At 50.6% G+C, this 16,505-nt stretch overlaps 1 protein-coding gene across 1 annotated transcript; it reads left to right on the top strand.

The window, feature by feature from the left end:
- The first annotated feature begins 8,476 nt into the window (after positions 1–8,476).
- Positions 8,477–15,502, top strand: MYL9 (myosin light chain 9). The gene is made up of 4 exons (XM_027070022.2): positions 8,477–8,637; positions 11,823–12,032; positions 13,798–13,959; positions 14,813–15,502. The coding sequence occupies exons 2-4, from the start codon at positions 11,849–11,851 to the stop codon at positions 14,983–14,985; spliced, it is 519 nt and encodes a 172-aa protein (XP_026925823.1). The 5' UTR covers positions 8,477–8,637; positions 11,823–11,848; the 3' UTR covers positions 14,986–15,502.
- The last annotated feature ends 1,003 nt before the right edge of the window (positions 15,503–16,505 follow it).

Here is a 16,505-nt window from a genome sequence, read left to right as displayed (position 1 = left end):
GTCCTGGGGCTGGAGCCTCCCTGGCCCTACACTGTTCTGAGACCCAGCTGGGGGGTGACTAGAAGGGTAAGTGAAGAGGTTTCAGGTTGCCCTGGGCACTGAGTCAGACATTCAGAGGTGAGCGAACACAAGAGGTGGCCAGGCTGGACTTGAGGGCCACTGTCCAGCTAGCAGCCCAGCTCTACTCCTGACAGGCCTGAGAGGACGAGCATGGACCTTTACCCTCAGGGCCTGAGTGTTTCTGCTACAGCAGGGGAGAGGCCTTAAGGGTTGGATCAGGGTCTCTGGCAGGGATCCTGCACTCCCTATAGCAGAGCACAACGAGAGGGAAGCACCTGGGGTGCAGAATCTGGGCCTCCACTCCCAGCCCTGCTTGTCACCACAGTGGGGGAACCCCCAACCAGTTGAAAGAATTGTATAACAAACACCCAGTCAACTTTTGCCGTATTTGTGTCATCCCTCACAGGTACATACAAACATTCCCCCCCCTCCCCTGGAGCCGTTTGAAAGTAAGTTGCATACACCATACTTTACCCCCAAACACGCCAGGCAACTCCTGAGAATAAGGACATTCCTGCACGACCACAAAATACCATCGTTACTCTCTAATTTAACAAAGGAGTGGTCCACGTGCACCCCTCCTTACCCAGGAGACCGCCCAGGGCCCAGACATTAACACCAAAGCACAGCCACACTCCAAATGCCCCAATAATGTCGTCTATGCCTCTTCCTTTGTACCCACCCAGGATCCACTTAAGGATCATTCACTGCTTTCAGTTATCATGACTCTTAAGTCAGAAGAATCTGAATCAGAAACAGTTTCCCTACTTTTTTGTTTTTCACGACACTGACGTCTTTTACATGTCCAAGTAACTTGTAGATTGTTGCATGATCTGAATTTATATGTTCTCATGACTGGGTTCAGATTAAACGGTCTCATGACTGGGTTCAGATTAAACGGTCTGAACAAGAATATGGCTACGATGATATCCCATTCTCTGTGCTTCCATCACAGAATCATCTGTCACTTTAGGGAAAGACCAACAGCAGCTTCCCAGAGAAGCTGGGAATGAGTCCTCAGCCTCTGCATTTCCAAAGCCCCGTCCTTGAGGGAACAGAAAGGATCAAGGGACTGCAGACTGTGGGATGGTGCTGGGGAAGAGGCAGAGGGAGCAGGGAGCCTGTGCACCGACTCTGGGTCCCTGAGAACCACACTTAGGGCCACAGATCCCCTTCCGGACTCCCTACTCTGCCAGGGTCATGAGTTCCCAAGCCTTGTGTATTCCCTATCAATGGCCTGAGAGCAGAAGGGAATGCCCAGCTGCAGCCTGGGGCAGCACTGGGTTCAGAGGTCTTATGGCCAGGACAGCAGGACAAAGCCATTGCCACCAGTGGCCTGCCAGCCAGGAACCATGTGGACACCAGCACAGGTAAGTGCTGGTGAGGATCCTCAGACAAATTGAGAAACATTCCTACGACCATCACCAGAGTGGAGTTTCTAAGAGAAATGTAGAATGAGGTTGTGTCTCCTGAGCTTCGGAACCTGGCTGATCTGAAAAATCACTGTGGCTCCTACTGCCTCTCCTTAAGGCAGCCAGAGGAACTTTATAAAAATCCTGCCTCCACTAGCTCCAGAAGTCACCCTCTCTGCTCAGAAAACTTTGCAGCCTGCCCAGTGCCAGCAGGAGAAAATCCAGCCTCTTCGCCTTGGCCTCAGAGGCCCCTGCCCCCCTTTCCAGCTGCACCTCCCATGAGATCCCATCCTGAGCTCTGTCCTCCAGCCTCACCTCAGGCCTTGCAGGGAGAGCCATGGCTCCCCACAAATGCAGTGAACATTTACTCCTTCCTCAGCCCTCAGGCCAGTTGGCAGTTCCTCAGGGAAACCCTCCCACAGTACCTGGGCCAGGCCAGGTTGATGCAAAACCCCTGCTCTAGACTTGGAGCACAAGAGCCACTTCACTTTTCCTTCTTTGTTTCTGTCACTGATGTGATACTTCCAGCCATATGATTTTAAGTGAATATCTGTCTCTACCAGCAGACAGTAGGCTCCCCGAGGGCAGGAATCGAGTTTTTTCACCAGCCCCAGAGCCTAACACAGAGGGGAGCTTCAAGAACTATTACTTCCTAAATATTTTCCCCCCTTGTTGGGGGAAGGAGAGGTGGGACTTCACAGAGAAGATAATAATTTGAGCTGGGCTTTGAAGGATGAGTAGGAGTTCTCCAAGCGGTGGCAAAGAAAGGCACGATAAGCACAGAGGCAAAAGTGTGAGGCTGCTGCAGCTGGGGCAGGGGCCTTGTTAAGTAGTAGGGCTTTCACCAACTTTGAATGGAGCAGGAACATTTCCTTCCACAGAACCCAGCTTCCCATGAGACAGGGGTCCCCTGTCCCAGCCTCCAGGGGGCCATGGTACCCTAGTGACCCAGCCAGCATCAGGGTTTGTCTCTGGAACATGTCTGCAGCACCCAAACCTTAACAGGAAACCTAGGCCCTTGGGGGTCCTCAGCTGCTAATGCCTTCAACTTTCTATAGACTGACAACTCCCACATCTGAATCTGCAACCTGTACATTTCCTTGAACTCCACACTTCCCACTCACATCTCCACTGTGATGTCTAACAGGTGCTATCAAAATGAACATGTCCACCAACTAGTAAAGGGAGTAAGAAGGGTCAGAAAGTTGCCACTCAGCAACCATCGTAACAATAACTGAATCACCAGTGGGTGTTAAAAGTCATCGGTGACAGTTTGATGAGGAATAGAATATTCGTTCTCCAATGAGCACCCCACAAATTACTTATTAATGAACATACTGATTACAAAAGGGAAAAATGGTAACTTTCTGATGAATAAAGCTGGCAGACACTACCTTAGCTAGATGGCCAAACTTATTGCCAATGAGGGGAAAAATTAACATCATACATCTCCCGATAAGACACACTGAGAAGGGCATAACATCATTTGTGATATTCCTGTCAAAAACCCATAACTTGAAGCTAATCATGAGGGAGCACCAAGTAACTGGCCTGGACTCTCCAAAAATGTTAATGTCACGAAAAGCAAAAGGTAAGGAACAGTTCCACATTGAAAGAGATGAAAGACATCTCAAAAGATGCATAAAAAGCACTTGACAAAACCCAACACCCTTTCATGATACAAAAAGCCAGAATTGAACTTCTCCAAGCTGATAAAGGGCATCCAAGAAAAATCCACAGCTGACATCATATTTAATGGTGAAAGACTGAGCTTTTCTCCTAAGATCAAGAACAAGACAAGGACACCCACTTTACTTCTTCTTCTTCTGTTCAACACTGTAGAGGAGGGCAATGTTGCCCCCAACCAGGGCAATTAGGCGAAAGGATGAATTAACTAATGAATGAATGGCATCTGGATTGGGAAGAAAGAAGCTGCACTATCTCTATTTGCAGATAACATAATGTTTCATATAGGAAATCCTAACGCATCCATAAAAGAACTCATAAATGAGTTCAACCATGTTCCTGGAAATAAGATCAATACACAAAAACCAACTGTATTTCTACTAAGATACAATAAAAAACAGATATTCAGTATTTGTCCCTGTTTCCTGGCACATAGCTCCTAAAACCCTTGGGAATCTCTGAGATGATGAAGGGTCTTCTCATGCTAACTAGAAGACTGGTGGTTGGGGACCCCTAGGAAGCTTCAAGGTAGGGTCTGACTGACAGGGAGATCAGGGCATGATTAGAGGACTTGGACTTTCAACCTCACTTCCCCAACCTCCAGGGAGGGAAGAAGGGATGGAGACTGAGTCAATCAACAGCCAATGATTTAATCATGCCTGTGTAAGGAAGCCTCCAACAAAACCCCTACGCAACAGGGTTTGGAGAGCTTGGGTTGGCTGGGATGATGGCATGCCTGGAGAGGGTGTGGAAGCTTTCCCCACCCCCACCTTGCTGTATGTACCTCCTGCCATTTGGTTGTTCCCGAGTTGTATCCTTTACAGTAAGCCAGTAACAGTAAGTTTTCCTGAGTTCTGTGAATTCTAGCAAATTATTTATCCTTGTGGGAGGATGCAGGAACCCCCAGTTTATAGCTAATCAGACAGAAATGTGGGTAACCTGGAGACCTAATATTTGCATATGGCATCAGATATGACAGCAATCTTGTGGGATTGAGCCCTTAAACCTATGGAGTCTGACACTAACTCCAGGTAGTCAGAGTTAAAATTGAACTGAATTGTTGAACACCCAGTTGGTGTCCAGAAAACTGGAGAATTGGTTGGTATAGAGAAAATACCCACACATTAGGTGTCAAAAGTGTTGTAAACAGTCCAAGTATAGGGAACACTCTAAAAATAAACTTAAGGAAACAATTCCATCTACAATACCATCAAAAATAATAAAATACTTAGGATTAAGTTGAACAGAAAAAGCATAACCCTTGTACAGTGAAAACTACAAAACATCATGAAGAGAAATTCTGAAAGATCGAAATAAAGGGAAAGACATTTCACATTCATGGATCTGAAGACTTCATATTAAGGTGGTAATACTCCATTATGGTACTGGTAATACAAATTCAACAATTTTTATCAACCACCCCCCCTACCTTTTATGCAGAAATTGAAAGCCGATCTTAAAATTCATATGAAAATGCAAGAGAATCTAAAAAGCCAAAACAATCTTGAAAAGGAAGAACAAAGCTGTGTGACACATTTCCTGATTTCAAAACTTACTACAAAACTATAGAAATCAAGGTTGTGTGGTGCTGGCAGAAGGACAGACAAATCTATCAATGAAATAGAATTTAGAGTCCAGAGAGAAACACACACATTTAAGGAACTGATTTTCAACAGGGGTGCCAAGAATTTCAATGGGGAAAGAACAATCTTAACAAGGCGTGCTAGAACAATTGGACAGCCAAGTGCAAATGAACAAAGTTGCACTGTTACCTCACCCCACACACAAAATATACTCCAAGTGGATTAGAGACCTAAACTTAAGAGTGAACACCATAAAATGCTTAGAATAAAGCACACAGGTATAAACCCTCATGACCTTGGATTCAGCAATGGTTTCTTGGCTAGAATGCCAAAGGCACAAGAAACCAAAGGAAAAAAAAAAAACAGATAAACTTCTCAAAGTTAGTAACATTTGTGCTTTTTGAAAATATCAAGAAAATGAAAAGATAACCCACAGAATAGGAAAATACATTTACAAGTCATATATCTGCTAAGGGTGTGATAGCCAGAATATATAAAGGACCTTTGCAACCCAACAACAAAAAGCAAACAACCAGATTTATGAGCAAAATATCTGAATAACCATTTCTCCAAAGAAGATATACAGATGTCCAATAAGCACATGAAAAGATGCTCAACAAAGCATGTCATCAGGGAAATGCTAATCAAAACCACAATGAGCTACCACTTCACACCCACCAGGATGGCTGGAAGACAAGTATTGGTGAGGTGGTGAGGAAACAGGGGTATGTGAAATGGTGTGACCTTGTTGAAAACAGTCCCTCAAAATGTAAACATAGTTATCAACCCAGCAATTCCACTCTCAGATATAGATCCAAAAAAGTGAAAACACACACACACACACACGTGCACCAATGTTCACAGCAGCACTATTCATGATGGGCAAAAAGTATAAATAACCCAAATGCCCATAAAGATGAATGGAAAAGAAAAATGTGGTCTCTCTATGCAATGGAATATTATTCAGCCTTAAAAAGGAAGAAAATTCTGACAGATGCTATAAGACGGATGAAAATTGAAGACATTATGCTAAGAGAAATGAGCCAGTCACAAAAGGACAAATACTGAATGATTCCACTTACATGAGGCACCTAAAATAGTCAAATGCAGAGACAGAAAATAGAATGGTGGGTGCCCAGCGGCTGAGGGAAGAGAATAGGGAGTCAGCGTTTAATGGGTGTGGAATCTCAGGTGGGGAGGATGAAAGCGTTCTGGATGGATGGTGGTGAAACTTGCACAACAGTGTGATTATACTTAATGCCACTCAACTATACATTTTCAAATGGTTAAAATGGTTATTTTTATTTATTTATTTTTAACACACACACACACACACACACACACACACACACACACACACACACACTGGATTGGCTCCTGGACCAGAAAAAAAATTTCCGGGTAGGACATTGCTGGGATCATTGACAAAACTTGACTATGGATTGTAAATCAGATAACAGTATTGAATCACTGTTAAAATTTTCCTGATGTTGATAAATGTGCTATGGATATGGAAAAGAATCTCCTTTTTAGGAGATACTCACTGAAGTATCTCCAGGTAAAAGGGCATGGTGCGTGCAAGTTACTCTCAAATGATGCTAGCAGAGGGCAGGGACACACATACACACACACAGAAAAGAGTATTATAAAGACAAATATTAACAATTGGAGAGTCTGGGTGACCTCTTTGTATAGTTCTTATGACTTTATTCTAAATCTGAAATCATTTCAAAGTTAATAGTTTAAAAAAATTAAGAGATCCAAAACAAAACTCTCATCTCTTCCCCAACCTGCTTCTTCCATAGACAACCCATCTGATTAAGTGGCAGCTCCCTCTCCTGCAGCTCAAACCAAAACCCTTGGGAGTCATCTTTGACTCTTCCACATACATTCCATCCATGTGTAAATCCTATTGGATGCAACTTCAAAAATCTCCAGAACCCCACCCCTTCTCCCCAGCTACCACGCTAGTCTGAGCACATCATCTCGCTGAAAAGCTCCTCACTGGTCTCACCCAGAGGGATTCAGTTAAAACATAAGCCAGATCATGTCACCCTTCTGCTCAGAACTCTGATGTCTCATGGTGGCCTACAAGGAGCCCCAGGCTAGGTCTAGGTCCCCACTGCTTCTCAGACCTCATCTCCCACCCCTCACCCCCCACCCCCTCTTCACACTCACACTTGCCTCTGGCTGCTCCTAGACCAGAGCTGGGCAAAATCCCCCTACCTGCCTCCAACACTCACTGGGTATGGTTCACTCTGTTACCACTGCAAGTTGGCCCAAATGTCACTTCCCAGGAGGTATCCCTCCTTCCTGCCTGTTTCTTTCTCTCTCCGGTTCCTCTGCTTTATTCTCCTTCAGGGACCTCATTTCTCTCTCCAGGTCATGTATATAGCAGCTACTCGTTCACTCCACAAGAACAAATGTCTCCCCAGTGTGATTACTTTAGTTCACTGCTATTTCCCTAGCACCCAGCACAGGGCCTGGCAGGTAATAAGGTGTCAGTTAATATTTACAGAATAAGTAACTAGGTGTTGGAATGTTCCCCAGGAATGTCTGTGTTGGTTTAAAATAGGGCCAAGAGAGGGGCGCCTGGGTGGCTCAGCGAGTTAACCATCCAACTTCAGCTCAGGTCGTGATTTCACGGTTTATGGGTTTGAGCCCCACGTCGGGCTCTGTGCTGACAGCTCAGAGCCTGGAGCCTGCTTCCGATTCTGTGTCTCCCTCTCTCTCTTTCTGCCACTCCCCTGCTTGTGCTTTCTTTTGAAAGTAAATAAAACATTTAATGTTCATTTATTTTTGTGAGAGAGACACAGCGTGAGCAGGGGAGGGGCAGAGAGAGAGGGAGACACAGAATCGGAAGCAGGCTCCAGGCTCTGAGCTGTCAGCACAGAGCCCGATGTGGGGCTCGAACTCATAGACCGTGAGATCATGACCTGAGCCAAAGTCGGACGCTTAACCGACTATGCCACCCAGGAGCCCCATAAATAAAACATTTAAAAAGGATGGGGGGCAGAAAAAGCTGGGCTGGAGTCCAGGTGGGGAGGGTGTTCCTTCAGGGGTCAGAATGATGGGCAGGACATGATGCACCATGGGGGAGGGGATGGGTCTGTCCTCTCAGACGCCACCCTTTCACTAAGGCCAACAAGAGTAGGTAAGGGGTGCTGCCGCCCTGAGGCTTTGAGGAGGCACCCATGCTCCCCCAGCCCCTGCCCTTATCGCTGGCTCCCAGGATGCTACCTGGCTCTTTTTTGCCACTCTTTTCACTGAATCTTCATCACCACCCTCCTATTTTACAGGAAACTGAGGACAGCCTGAAAGGGGAGTGATGTGGGCTATTCCGTTGCAGTCCTAATCCCCAGGTGAAGCCCCCACACCAGCGGAGCCTGACTGGTGACCTTTTCATGTGAGGATGTTGGGGACCATCTGATACGCCTCTTCTTTCAGACTGGGAAAAAAGCCATACTTGGTTTGGTGGAAGGAAGCCCTCCCACGGGAATGGGCCGGGCAGGGGGGCCTTTGGGGGAAAGTTGGGGGTAGGATCTCAGAACTGAAGATCCTGGATGTCCTTCTGCCAGTCTCACTAGGAAGGAAGGGACGGCCCAAATAAATCCCCCTCCCGTGACAATCAGGGGAGAGGGGGCCACCGTTCCCTCCGCATCTCCTCCGGGCGTCACGTCCCCAGCCCGCTCAGGGAAGTCGTACCGCCTCCCGCCCGTGAGTCAAGGCCAAATAAGGCCTCGCGGGTGCGCCGCCCTGCCCCGCCCCTCCGCGCACACATTCTTCTGCCTTGTAAGGCCGGTGCGGCCCCGCCCACCGAGCCCGGAGCCGGACCGACGGACGGCCCACGCCCCGCACTTGCTCAGCACGGAGAGCGAGCACCTTCTTCGCACCAGGTGGGAGCCGCGGCCGCGGGGGGGGGCTAGGGTAGGCGATGTGAGGCCCCACGGACAGGGACGCCGAGGATCTCGGCAAGGACAACCGTCATGGGGCTGGGGCTGTGAGTTGCGGGTCAGACCGGACTCTGGCGGGGCTGGGCAGCAGGGAGAGTGTTCTAGGCTCTGGGAGCCAGTGCTCCTTTGGTGAGGGTTTGGTGAGGGAACACTGTCCAGGCCCTTCCCATTTGCAGTGGAGTTTCAGACGCCAAGCCCAGAGCTCTGGGGTGCCCAGAAGGGGAGGGAAGGAGTTGTGGTCACCTGTGTTCCCTGCCCCAGAAAACCCATGTGTGTCACAGACAGGCTCCTTGAGACCCCCTCCAGAGCATCTGTGTCCTCTCCCCTATCTCCTGGGGCAGGAGAGAGGGATGAGATAAAGGTAACCCCACCCCACACACACACCAATGTTGTGTGAGAGCACTTGAGACTTCCATGCACTAGGCCATCTGTCCAACTGTGCCTGTTGGGTGGGAAGGGTCTGTCAAAGGGCTCTGGAGCCAGACAGGGACCTGGGCCAGGGGACCTCAATCCTTGCTGGTCCTCCCCAGCTTTCTAACTGCTCTGAGGAAGGAGTCAGATCACTCAGCCAGGGAGGAGGTGAATTTACTAGCAAGGCATCTGGCACCACCAGCCATAGGAACCAAGAGATAATGGAGGACACAGGCACCAGAAGGAGGGAGATGTCACCTAGTTGCAGCCAGTCCAAATACCAGTTATATCTGATTCCCTAGGGTCTAGGACCCCCAGGAGCAGGTTCCAGGGCTAAGGGACTAGCCTGTCCCTGACCCCGTTTCCTCAACCAAGCCTATAAACTGCCTCTAGTCACACAGAGCCCTCAGCTGTAGTAGGCCCACCACCAGGAGCCTCTTAGGGTATGTGTTTCCTTCTGTGTTCAGTCATCAAGGGCACCAAGGGCTGGCCATTACCACCCACTGACCCAAGCCTAGCCCAAGCATCCTGGCTGCCTGTTGGGCTCTACCCCCCTCATGGGCACAACACTTCCCTTCTTGGGCATTAGTTCTTAAACTGCACAGTGGCGGGGGCGGGGGGGGGGGGAACCTCACCCTGCTTCCCAAGATTGCTGGGATGGACAAACCCTAAAGCTCAGTACTGGATAGATGAGGAAGGGGAAGCCACAGAGACAGAAGGGCCCAGCCAGTATCACAGCAGTGGGTGAGATCTCAGCCATTCCTACCTCTGGCCATGGCTTCCTCTCTCCTCCTGGCTCCATCTGCATAGATCTTTAAAGACAGTAGGGCCATGGCAACAGTGATGATAACCATCACAGCATCTCATGACTGGGTTACTTGTTGGCTTTCTATGGGTTCTGTGAGTCGAAGTTCCCAGAAAACAGAGGGCTTCAGGAAGGACTGGGCCCCTCAGAGCACTAAAGCCCTGCTGATGCCACCATCTCATTCCCGCCCAGCTAATGGGTGAGAAGGGCTTCTGTCTACCCACCGTGTACCCTGTGAGAAACACCCAGGGCCAGGTGTGTCAGTCCAGTGGAACACAGCAGCAGTCTGTCATTACTACAGATGGCTGTGGTCCTGGGGAAGGGCTGGGGCTGGGCAGGATCCCTGCTGAGCATTTAAGATCTCAAAGACCAAAGTCTGAGATGACTGGAACAGGGGCATGGGATAGAGTCTGAGATGACTGGAACAGGGGCATGGGATAGAGGCCAACAGACAGCTTGAGGGGCATTCATAACCACACAACTTGGGGCTAAAAACAGGCAGAGAAGGCTTTCTGGAGGCAGGCCCTGGACCAACGGCTCAGGGCAGAGGAGAGAGGCAGGCAGTGGTCCTAAGTACTGAGCCCCAGCTGCGGGGCACATAGCACTAGGTCTTCAGGGGCACCGTCCCCATGAGCCATGACAAGGGTTGAGGGAAAGAGCACTGTGCTTTGCCTCAGTTTCCCCATCTGTACAGTGGGAGAAGTAGACTGGCTGCACTTGCCATCACAGCATTAATTAAACAAGCATCTATTAGCCTATTAGTACATCAGGGGAGGGAGAGAGAGACCTCTAGGTGCTTACTGTCAACGCAAGGGTCAGGGACCTGCTCCCCAAGGAGGTGTCTCAAGAACTAGGCTGGAAAAGGAAGGGCGTTCAGTGGGAAGGACTAAGGAGGAAAGTCTGAGGGTGTCTGGGGAACATCCAGAGGTCCAGCATGGCTGGGTCATGGATGGCAAGAGGGACACAGTGAGGGGTGCCATGCTCAGTCAGACAAGGGTTGGAGGGGTTCACACAGGACCCTGAATGCCAGACTCAGGGGCCCAGACTTGTTCTGGAGTGAGGCAAGAACCTTCAAGGGCTTCAAGGTGAAGTGATAGGTGGTACAGGTCTGGATCTATATGGGATGGGAGAGACTAGTTAGAGGCTAGGAGGCCAGGTCTAAACAAGAGTGACAAGAAGCTGGGGCTCTCAGCCTGGGGAAGCCTCATGCCCCTATTAAGCACTGAGCAGTAAGAATACGGAGTAGGGCCCAAATCAGGTCTATCATCCACCCAAGGGGCTGATCAAGTGTGGGCAAGTTGGGGGAGGGAACACTGCCCAGAGCATAGGCCTTCCAGAACATCCAGAACAGAGGGATAGGGAGGAAGAAGGAGGAGGAGGGGGAGGAGAGGACAAGAATGTCAAGAATGCAGGGCCACTGATCCAGCTCCATACTGCCAGGGGCAGAGGAGCTGGCAGGGAGCCTCACAACCTCCCACATTTCAACCCACCTTGTCACTTGGAGGGAGAGAAATGGAGAGTGTAAATGCTATTAAGGATTAAAAGAGATAAAGCAAGGACAGGTTGGCAACAAACCCAATCTTACCCAAACAGCCACAGCAAAAATAGCTTATTCTGTGCCTGGCACCATTCCAGTGGCTTCTCAGGCACTAAGTCAATGATTCCCTACTGCTGGGCATTCCTCATGTCCCCATTCCCAGATGAAGAAATTCACTGGGAGAGGTAGAGAAGTTGTTTATGATCACATAGAGCCCATGCCTGTCTGCTTTTGTGATGAGCTGGATGACAGGAGCCTCAAGCCTATGGGAGGCCTTGAATGCCAGGCCCAAGCACTGACAGCCCGTCTAGGGTAGGCAGGAAGATTCTCTGGCCCAGGCTCATAAGCTCTTCCCCTGACACCCACTTCCTGCAGGGAAGCCCCACCCACCAGAAGCCAAGATGTCCAGCAAGCGAGCCAAGGCCAAAACCACCAAGAAGCGGCCACAGCGGGCCACATCTAATGTCTTCGCGATGTTTGACCAGTCCCAGATCCAGGAGTTTAAGGAGGCCTTCAATATGATTGACCAGAACCGAGATGGCTTCATTGACAAGGAGGACTTGCATGACATGCTGGCCTCACTGGGTGAGCAGGGATGGGGGTGGCTGGGGTCTAAGCGGGCCCCGCAAGGGTTGCAACTGAGGCAGGCAGTGGGGCTGCTCGTCATTATAGAGTACATCCCATGTAGTGACATGTGGTACCCACCCTGGAGAGCAGATGCCATTACTCTCTCCATTTAACAGACAGGGAAACTGAGGCACAGAGCAGTTCGACATTGGATCTGAACCCAGACAGGCTCACTCTAGAGCAGTGCTGCCTCAGGCAAATTTGTGGTAGGGGTGCCTGGTATCACTTCATTTAAAGCGAAGGATCAGCAACTAAAGAAAGTTTTAACTACACAGACTTTCCAGCGTACAGATGGGGAAACTGAAGCCAAGTGCCTCCCCTTGTTCAGAAGTCATCCATGTCAGGCTCTTAGAGCCTCTCTGACTCCAGCAACTTCCTCAGGAACCTAGTACAATTCACCACTGCTCAGTTGGGGAAACTAACACCCAGAGGCCAAGCCTCCAGATACCACCTCCCTAGTCTGTGGCCCCGCCCTCACATCCCTCCCATGTGCTAGCCACAAACACTACTCTCAGCATCAGTTCCTGGCACCTCCTTCACCCAGGTGAGAGCGTCTAGGTCAGACACTGGCTGGGGAAGATAGGAAGCCTCTGGCAGTGGAGGAGGCAGCCTGTGGAGGTCAAGCCCCAAGCTCTGGGGAGAGACAGACCTGAGTTAGCCCCTGGCATTGCCCCTCACAGCTGGGCAGCCCTGCTCTGAGCCCATTTCCCTTCCTGTGCAATGGTGACTGTGGCCCTTGTATACACACACGCCCAGGGTGTCTGGGGAGAGGACTGGGCAACCCTGAGTTGGAGGGTTGTTGACATCAGACACTGCCCCCTCGTGGGCCATCTACCCAGAAAAACCTGCATTCCTATTTGTAGCTCATGTCAGTGGGCCACAGGTCAGTCCTGGCCTTCTGGTTAAGAACATCATCCTCCAGTTTAAAAATAAGAGCAGCAGATAATAAAATAAGAAGAAGCTGTGCATGTATCTTAATTCTCAAGGCAATCCTACTGGGTAGATGTGATTATCATTCCCACTTTATAAATGAGGAAACAGAGGTTCAGAGAGGGTAAATAATTTGCCTGAGACCACACAGCTACTACGTGGTACAGCTGGGATTTGAACCCAGCAGTTGATTTGAGTATGGGGTTGTGCCAATTGTTCTGTATGATTTTACAACCACTGGTGCTATTTCACAATTCTAAGACACGGGGGAAACCAAGGCACAAAACTGGGATTCAGACTCCAGTCTTTGTGACACCACAGCTCACTGGTTTAACCATTTTCAACACTGTGCCTGGAATCTGCGGTCTAGCTGATTGGGTTCCAATGCTGGCTCCACTCCTTACTTGCTGTGTGATCTTGGATAAGTGGCCTCACCTCTGTGTTTCAGGTCCCACACCTGTGAAGTTGGGGTGAGTATGCTGACCTCACAGCATGATGAAAGTTAAAGCAGTCAGGCATGTGGGGCAGCAGACACCATGGACAGTCAGCAAATGGTGACTCCTACACTTAAGAGGTCACGGATATTAGACCAGAGGTGGAAGCTGGCCAGGGCAGCCTGGAGAGCCCAGGGGAGGGAGCAGTCAGAAAGCGGGCTGCTCCAGCAAGATGCTGTGCAATTTACAAAATGTATTATCTCCTGCCTATGGGACTCAAACAGGCCATGAAGGGAGGGGACAGGGAGGTGGGTGGGGACAGGGCAGTGACAGCAGGCACAAATGTCCCTCTGCCACAGGGAAGAACCCCACAGATGAGTACCTTGAGGGCATGATGAGCGAGGCCCCGGGGCCCATCAACTTCACCATGTTTCTCACCATGTTTGGGGAGAAGCTGAACGGCACAGATCCTGAGGATGTGATCCGAAATGCCTTCGCCTGCTTCGACGAGGAGGCCTCAGGTCAGCAGCCTCCAGGTGGAGGCCTAGACAGGGCCGGGTCTGAGCACTTCACCCAGGGTGCCCACGGGGATGCAGGTGGGGCTGGGCTGTGCTGGGACTTGTCCCCAAAGGCCAGAATGGAAATCCCACATCTGCTGGTTTCCACGGCCAAACCATGCCCTGTCCTTGTTCTCTTCCCCCCAATGCTAGAGCACAAGAGCCCACAACCACCAAGACATTCCACTTCTTGAGTTCACCTGTTGGCCCAGCACATTGCCCCCACTTTAGACTTTCCCAGAAACTAAATCATTCTAGGCCCTTCTGGCCAACAAGGTACAAAAACCAGCCCCCATCCTCAAATCTTCCAAAGGGATTGCGTCCCACAAATAGTTTGTCCCAGACACAGGCCAGGATGATGCTGGCAGCGGTGACTTCAGTAGTTTCTCAGGGGCCACAGGCCCAAGTACATTCACATTTTCCTCACTACCTTCATAATCCCCTACCAGGGTGGCGGCATATTTTCATCCCCGATTTCCAGGTCAAACAGGCACAGAGAGGTTTAAGAACTTGCTCATGGTCACGCAGCCAGGAAGAAGGGGGAGGAGCATGCAAACAGGCAGTGGAACTCTAGGGCTCATGCTCTTAAAGTGAGACATACCCAGCCCCCCATACTTACAGCCCCAAGTACCCTACAGAAACACACAGAACCCTCCCTCTGGGGCTCTGGGAAGCTTGAACTGGCTGGAGGCCAGAGCTGTGTCTTTTCCTGGTCCTTTCCCCACTACAAGGTCTGCAAGGACTGGGGTTCAGGGTAGGGGTATTGGGCATGTCCCAGCTTGAGTCCTTGTCTCACAGACCCTGGCCCTGCCCCCAGGTTTTATTCACGAGGACCACCTACGGGAGCTGCTTACCACCATGGGCGACCGCTTCACAGATGAAGAAGTGGACGAGATGTACCGAGAGGCACCCATTGATAAGAAAGGCAACTTCAACTATGTGGAGTTCACCCGCATCCTCAAGCATGGGGCCAAGGACAAGGACGACTAGGCTGCCCCAGGCCCCTATCCCACTCACCTGCTCCCCACCCTCACTGTACACCAGCTCCACGCCCGTGACCCCACAGGACCCTCTCAGGGGATCCTCCCTCTGAGGGGTTAGGGGCCCAGCTCACAGTGGAGGAACAGGCTGAGAGCATGCAGTGCCAGGCAGGGGGCACACAGCCAACATGAGGCAGGTGTTGCAATGTGACCCTCCGAAAGAGGACCGTCTCCTAGAGAGCTGGGCCTCATGGGCTTTTCCCCGCAGGACAAGCCCCATGTCCTGTCTGGGACACAACTTCACATGCACCCCTATGTAGGACAAGACAGCTCTTTCCCAGCCACTGCCACAAACACAAACCTCACCAAGGTCCCTTCTCTGAGGACAGGATTCCAGACCCCTTCTTTGTGCCCTGCCCAGCCACCAGAACACAGCCCACCCCACCAGGAGTGTGATCCAGAAGATGCATGTAAACTGGATATTTGATCCAGGGGAGGCAGAATCTCTAATAGAAGTCTGAGCACTGCTTTGGGTCTGTGTGTCTGCTGCTGGGGTGAAATAAAGGAGCTCCTAATCCCTAAACACCCTCCTGCCCTCTCCTGTCCCCAGTGGCTGCCCAGACCCCTACCTTCCCCTGGCCAAGGAAAGACTCAGCTGAGACCAGACCAGAGTGGGGAGCAGACAGAGGTGCTGAGGGAAACAGTCCTTCTGGGAAGGAGAGGCCTGAGTGGGGAGGACCCACAGGAATCACCACAGCATATCTCAGGGGCACCGGGAGGTCAGGGGTCAAGGTCGCCCAGTCTTCAGGACTATAGCCTGGATCGCCAGGGACACCTCAATGTTCCTGGAAAGCCAGATGGTCCTGGAAGAACAGGAAGGCTTCGGGAACAGTGAGAAGAGTGCATCCCAGTAGCTCCGAGGTTAAGGTGGGAATGAATGGGTTTAAGGAATTCCCTGAGGTCAGCTCCAGGCAGCCACCAGGTGTGCTCTGGGCTGTGCCTTCTGCATCTGGAGGGTCAGTTCAGCCACAAGACCAGCTTTTTACATCCCACACGCACACAAGGTGAGCGAACCTGGGATCTCTGTTACACGTGAATGGTGGGGACACTGACAACAATGCCTGGGGCTTAAGGAGCAGAAATACTGGTTGAATGAACAGATAGCCAAGAGAAGCAAGGACTGCCTGAGGTCACCCAGTGGATCTGGGACATAGGGAGGGCTGAATCCCAGCCTCTAGATCCTCCACAGGGCTCAGGCCTGGGCTAGACACATCCCACCTGACCCCAGCAAAGGTTGGGGAACAGCTGCTGGGCCTGGCTTGACCTGACGCCTCCCTAAAGATCACCCCCAGCCAGCCAGCCGCAGCACACAGCAAAAGTCTGAGATAAGAGCCAAGGGAGTACTGAGCACTAAGAGGACTGTGTACTGGCCGAGGAGGGTCTAACTTCCCACAAACCTCTGCCCCACCTCAAGACCAGGCCCCTCCCAGTCAGGCCCTGGTCAGAGCTGACCATGAAACTACCCCTCTC

This window comes from Acinonyx jubatus, chromosome A3, assembly GCF_027475565.1.
Source record: "Acinonyx jubatus isolate Ajub_Pintada_27869175 chromosome A3, VMU_Ajub_asm_v1.0, whole genome shotgun sequence".
NCBI classification, from domain to species: Eukaryota; Metazoa; Chordata; class Mammalia; order Carnivora; family Felidae; genus Acinonyx; species Acinonyx jubatus.
The sequence above is the reverse complement of the archived record's forward strand: the minus strand, read 5'-3'. Positions and strand labels throughout refer to the sequence as shown.

Excerpts from the sequence above, each read along its gene's own strand:
- MYL9 (XM_027070022.2), top strand. The coding sequence starts at position 11,849 with ATGTCCAGCAAGCGAGCCAAGGCCAAAACCACCAAGAAGCGGCCACAG. Across the intron at positions 12,033-13,797 it reads TGACATGCTGGCCTCACTGG|GGAAGAACCCCACAGATGAG; the intron begins GTGAGCAGGGAT and ends CCTCTGCCACAG. Across the intron at positions 13,960-14,812 it reads CTTCGACGAGGAGGCCTCAG|GTTTTATTCACGAGGACCAC; the intron begins GTCAGCAGCCTC and ends CCCTGCCCCCAG.